General features: G+C 36.4%; 1 protein-coding gene across 1 annotated transcript in view; it reads left to right on the forward strand.

The window, feature by feature from the left end:
- LOC130216621 (T-lymphocyte surface antigen Ly-9-like) overlaps nt 1–5,031 on the forward strand; it is a gene marked incomplete at its 5' end in the record, with an annotated part of 12,846 nt that extends 7,815 nt beyond the window's left edge. Inside the window, 2 exons of the mRNA XM_056448512.1 lie at nt 1,478–1,768; nt 4,925–5,031. Of these exons, the coding sequence (XP_056304487.1) occupies nt 1,478–1,768; nt 4,925–5,031 (398 nt within the window). The remainder of the gene's footprint in view (nt 1–1,477; nt 1,769–4,924) is intronic.
- Nucleotides 5,032–5,683: the final 652 nt, after the last annotated feature.

A 5,683-nucleotide genomic window follows, 5' to 3' on the forward strand; every position in this document is an offset into this window, starting at 1 on the left:
TAAACGTAAGAAACTATGCAGGAGATGATTTGTCGTGGATTAGGGATTAAAACAGGGTGGTGCAGTGGGTAGCACTGTCACTAGTTCAAGCCTCGGCTGGGTGAGTTTGCATTTCTGTGAGGAGTTTGCATGTTCTCCCCGTGTTGTTGTGGATTTCCTCTGGGTGCTCCGGTTTCCCCCACAGAACACTTCCCCCAAACACTTGTACTGTATGTGAATTGGGTGAGCTAAATTGTCCCTATGTGTGTATGTCCTCGTCCTCTAGGTTGGGGCTATCGACACACCTCATAAAAATTAGATGTTATGAAACATCAACGTGGTGTGGCTAAATATCAACTTCGATAAACAGCCCTGAGAGTAAGTAGGTAGATATTAGAACTGTATTAAAGTAAAAAATACTTTGAATGAAAATAGAAAGTTATTGTTTTTGAAGATTTATTTAAGACAAGCACATTACTTAAAACATTTTTGCATCCTTCATGTGGCATCAAAAAACGTTTTATGAGGAAGTTCACAATGCAAAAGTTATCACTTCTCTGATTTTGTTCAAATATGGGAAGCACTAACCAGGTCTCCAAGAAAAAAAAAAGTAAATTCATATCTGTGCGTTTATTAGTTTCACTTTGCAACTTTATCTCTGATAGAAAAAAATTAAGAATGTTTTGATAATATTACCATTAAGTTATAAAAATTCTATTTCACACTGTACTCTAAACGTTCATTCATTCATTCATTTTTCTTTTGTTTAGTCTCTTATTCATCAGGGATTGCCACAGAGGAATGAACCGCTAACGATTCCGCCATACGTTTTTTTACGCAGCAGATGCCCATTCCAGCTGCAACCCAGCATTGAGAAACACCCATACACACTCGCCTTCACACACTCATACCCTTCCGCCAATGTTCTTTCTCCAATTCCACCTATAGCGCATGTCTATGAGGGGGAAACCTGAGCACCCAGAGGAAATCCACGCCAACATGGGGAGAACATGCAAACTCCACACAGAAACTCGTACCAGTTACCTTCTTACTATGAGGCGACAGTGCCTATAGTGACATATATAGTCAAAGTTTTAAGAACATTAATGAAACAATCTACTTAATAATTTACCAAACAAAATGGGAATATGTTCACTGAACGTTTTAAAAAAGAAGTAACGTTTAAATAAATGTAAGTGTAGCATGCAAACTAAAACATATCAATGTGTAAAAATTACATATTAGTAATATTTTAATATTAGTAATAATAAAAAAGAACACTCAAACAAATGAATAACTTTCGATAAACATTCTATTAATGTTACAGGAAGAACGTGAGGTCTTATCTCACAAATCTAATTTTACATGTCAAAACTGCAACATTATTCCTCAAAAGTACAAGATTTCAAGCTTAATTTTATAAATGTACATTTTCCCAATAAGAAACACTGAAACTCTGTTACTGACTGTTATGTCTTTACTGTCCTGTGTCCTTCAGCTCATCTCCAGGTTCCTGTGATCACGAGATACTGTTCACAAAATCCTCCATCATCAAACTCCAGCTGTTCTGTGGTGTGTTCAGTGGTGAATGTGAGTGCTGCGAGTCTCTCCTGGTACAAAGGAAAAAGTGTATTGTCCAGCATCAGTGTGTCTGATCTCAGCAGCAGCATCTCATTACATCTGGATGTGGAATATCAGGACAACAACACTTACAGCTGTGTGCTCCACCATCCCCTCAGCAACCAGACCACCCATCTGGATGTTAACATACTCTGTCAGACACTGTCAGGTGAGACAAATGTGCTGTTAATGATATAAAGAAATTATTTTGTTATTATGGGTTCAACAGTTCCTGAAAATCTATCCTTTTTTAAAGTGAAAGCGAAAGCGAAAGCGAAAGTGAAAGTGAAAAGTGATCTATAATTCGAATTTGTATTCTGCATTTAACCTATACAAGTGAATACACATGGTAATGCACACACAAACACTGGGAACACACATCTGGAGCGGTGGGCAGCCATATTACTGCACTACACAGGGAGCAGTTGGGGTTCAAGTGACTCACCTCATTCATGGTATTGAGGGTGAAAGAGTTACTTGCTCCCTCATCTATAATCCCTGCTGGTAGCAGGACTCAAACCTGCAAACTTCAGATTAAAAATCCAACTAGCTAACCATTAGAACTTGACTGCCCCCCAAAGGTCTTAGAGGGCCCAGAATTGAGATCTAACCTACAAGTGCAGAGCACAATGGATTAACGGTTCAACACCTTTATCACACTGTAACATTTTGAGTGCTTTAATCCTATTCTGCACAAATTTTTACAGATAGCATTACATAAGATGCCATTCACACAGAACACATTTTTACACTCTAATGCTCTACATTTCCATTGTTTTCTCACATCTTTTGAAGTGCTGCACATTTTAGACACAAATTAAAAGCAGTGGACCGATCGGAAGAACTCAGAGGCAGAGCAAGCCTTGCCAGTTTCTGTTTATGTGCACTCAGTGGCTGTGTCCATATACCCTCGAGGTCAATGTGCACTTTTAAACATTTCTGAACACTGTGTCTCACGTTTTAGAAGCAAAGATGCATTCGGTTTGAATGAGCCCTAAAAAAGTTAGGACCATATACAACAAGATTAACTCTTAAAAAAGCCAAGTAATGGTAGTTTTGTATGTAAAATCTACAGTTGAAGTCAGAATTATAAGCCCCCCTGTTCCCCCCGATTTCTGTTTAACATTTTTTCAGATTTTATCAACACATTTCTAAACATAATAGTTTTAATAACTCATTTCTAATAACTGATTTATTTTATCTTTACCATGGTGACAGTAAATAATATTTGACTAGATATTTTTCAAGACACATCTATACAGCTTAAAGGGACATTTAAAGGCTTAACTAGGTTAATTAGGTTAACTAGGCAGGATAGGGTAATTAGGCAAGTTATTATATAATGATGGTTTGTTCTGTAGACTATCGATAAAAATCTAGCTTAAAGGGGTTAATAATTTTGACCTTAAAATGATTTTTAAAAAAATAAAAACTGCTTTTATTCTAGCCGAAATAAAACAAATAACACTTTCTCCAGAAGAAAAAATATTATCAGACATACTGTGAAAATTTCCTTGCTCTGTTAAACATCATTTGGGAAACATTTAAAAAAGAAAAAAAAATTCAAAGGGGGGCTAATAATTCTAACTTCAACTGTCTAGTGTTTACATAATCAAATTCAGCAGTAAAATGGCACCTACCAACTGTTGTGTACTGTTTGAGATTAAACATAAGGCTCTTGAGCAAACAAAGCTTTGGCCTCCACAAGCCACATAGTATTTTGCCAAAAAATGTATGTGTTTTATGCAGTTTTTTTTTTTAAATATATACACTACAGGTCAAAAGTTTGGGGTCTGTAGGATTGTTAAATGTTTTAAAATAAGCTTCTCCTGCTCACCAAGGCTGCATTTATTTCATCAAATATATACAGTACAAATGTAAAAATTGTGAAATGTTATTGCACTATAAAATAACTGTTCAAAAGTAGTTTATCATTTAATTTAATCATTTATTCCAGTGATTTTAAAGATTAATTTTCAGCTTCATTACTTTAGAGTCACATGATCCTTCAGAAATTACTCTATTATTAGAAAAATCCTCGTTCTTTCGCATTGACCGATAGCAACTCGCCTGTATCTGACCCTGAATACAAAAGAAGGAGAGGGTTAGCACAGCTTACGGACAACTACTAACATAAAACTAATCCTGCTGGATGTTAAATAGTTATTTTTGCTAACGAATGGCTTAAGTTAGCAGATCTGATGCTGTTGGCTGCGCACCTTACTGTAACCTAACGTTGCAAACGCTTCGTGTAAGACACATTTTCTGCACAAATTCCTTTTAAATTGTGATTTATTTAGGCTACGTCAGTTTTACACATTAAACAAGCGAACAACGTGTTCTTGTCCAAATTATGGCAAATTTGACAGTGAAAATGTCATCTAATGTCCTGAGGCTGTCATGTTTCTGCGACTGCTAGCGAAACTGGAAACAGAAAAACATTGCTTCGGAAGGCGCTTCCTGTATTCAATTCCGCTGTGAAAAAGGTCTATTGTGTACTCTTGGTGTGCCTTCAGGAACAGGATTGGAAAACACTGCTTTAGTCGATTCAGTCACATGTAAAAAGCTTAATATAGAATTAAATATAGCTTCTTTAACGAAAATTAGGCATTATGGTTAACGTGTTTTATGGTGGTTTGTTTACTACTTGTACTACCACAGTTTTACTGCCAATACTATGCTTAAACTATACTATATGTAGCAAAACCATTATTTATTTAGCATTTACCATGGAGCAATTGAAATAACCCCAAAATAACTACACTAAATGTGCTAAATTTGAGTTGTGCACATTCAACCACTTCCAGACGCAGTTAAAAATGCATTGAACTGGATTTCTTTCATAGTGTTGTTCACTCATAAGTGATTAAATGTGCTGCAAGTATTGTTGTCGTCCACTAGCAGGACATGATTTATAATTTGATGTCAGGAATGTCATAAAAAAGGAAAGAATGTTCTCTAAATCTAACACACTCACAGCGTTCAGCATAGTTTTGTGGCTGTCATGAAAAAAAGCAAAAGCTGCCACTCTTTGTATTGTCTCCTGTAATCTCTGTTTCAAAACAATCTGAAAAAGTCTCCACCCTTCCTTCAGGAAATTCACGAGAGTAAACAAAAGAGATGGATTAAAACATCCGATGTAAATGATAATGTGTCTCCATAGTCTATTTGGTTCAATAGTCTAAAACGTGTCTTAAAACCAAGTGTTTGTATGTTATTTCCAGATTGTACAGATTAGGATTAAACGCCAAAGACTTTATGTATTGAAGGGTTATATGACTTGAAAGATTTTAAGTTAAGTATTTTCTTCTCCACCCCTTTTTAGACTATGTCCATTCTTATGGTTTCACTGAAGCTGTGATCCGATTGGCTCTCTCTGCTGTGGTGGGTGTGGCCACAGTTGCTATGCTGGTTTATGAAGTCAGATCCTGACAGTGGAGGAGTGAAGCTGATCCTGCTGCATTTATTCTTGTTATTCTCGTTATGTAACATGTTTATATTGTCACTGGTGTGAGTTTTTGCATAGCTGAAAGGGTGTATTTGAAAAAGTGTTGAATGGGTATATATGATTGAACATGACTCTCATAATGCAACACTGTGAGAATAGTTTGACCTTTAACAGTTAAACATTGGCAAGTATATTAACAGGTATGGCAACAACACACGACTGCATTTCTTTTCACATTTAGTCTGATAGAAACAGTTAAGATGAATCAATTTTCACTATGCCAATATTGACCAACTGTACTGCTAACAGGATCAGATCTTTTTTTCCTCAGAGTAGCCTGTGTAGACATTTTAGAGAAGCAAAAACAGAAAAATAATAATAATAAAAGGAGATCAGTGTTCACATTAGTTTTGACACTGTATTCAATACTCACTGAAATTTCATTCAATTTCATCCTGGGACTGTTTTCTGCCGAGTGTGAGGTGGATGGGTTAAGAATCGCCACCTCCAAGTCCGAGGCCATGGTGGTCCACTTGAAACAGGTGGTTTGCCATCTCCAGGTTGGACTAAAGTCCTTACCCTAGGTGGAGGAGTTCAAGTATCTTTGAGGAGTATCTTCAAGTGTGAGGAAAGGAT

Source organism: Danio aesculapii, chromosome 22 (genome assembly GCF_903798145.1).
Source record: "Danio aesculapii chromosome 22, fDanAes4.1, whole genome shotgun sequence".
NCBI lineage: Eukaryota > Metazoa > Chordata > Actinopteri > Cypriniformes > Danionidae > Danio > Danio aesculapii.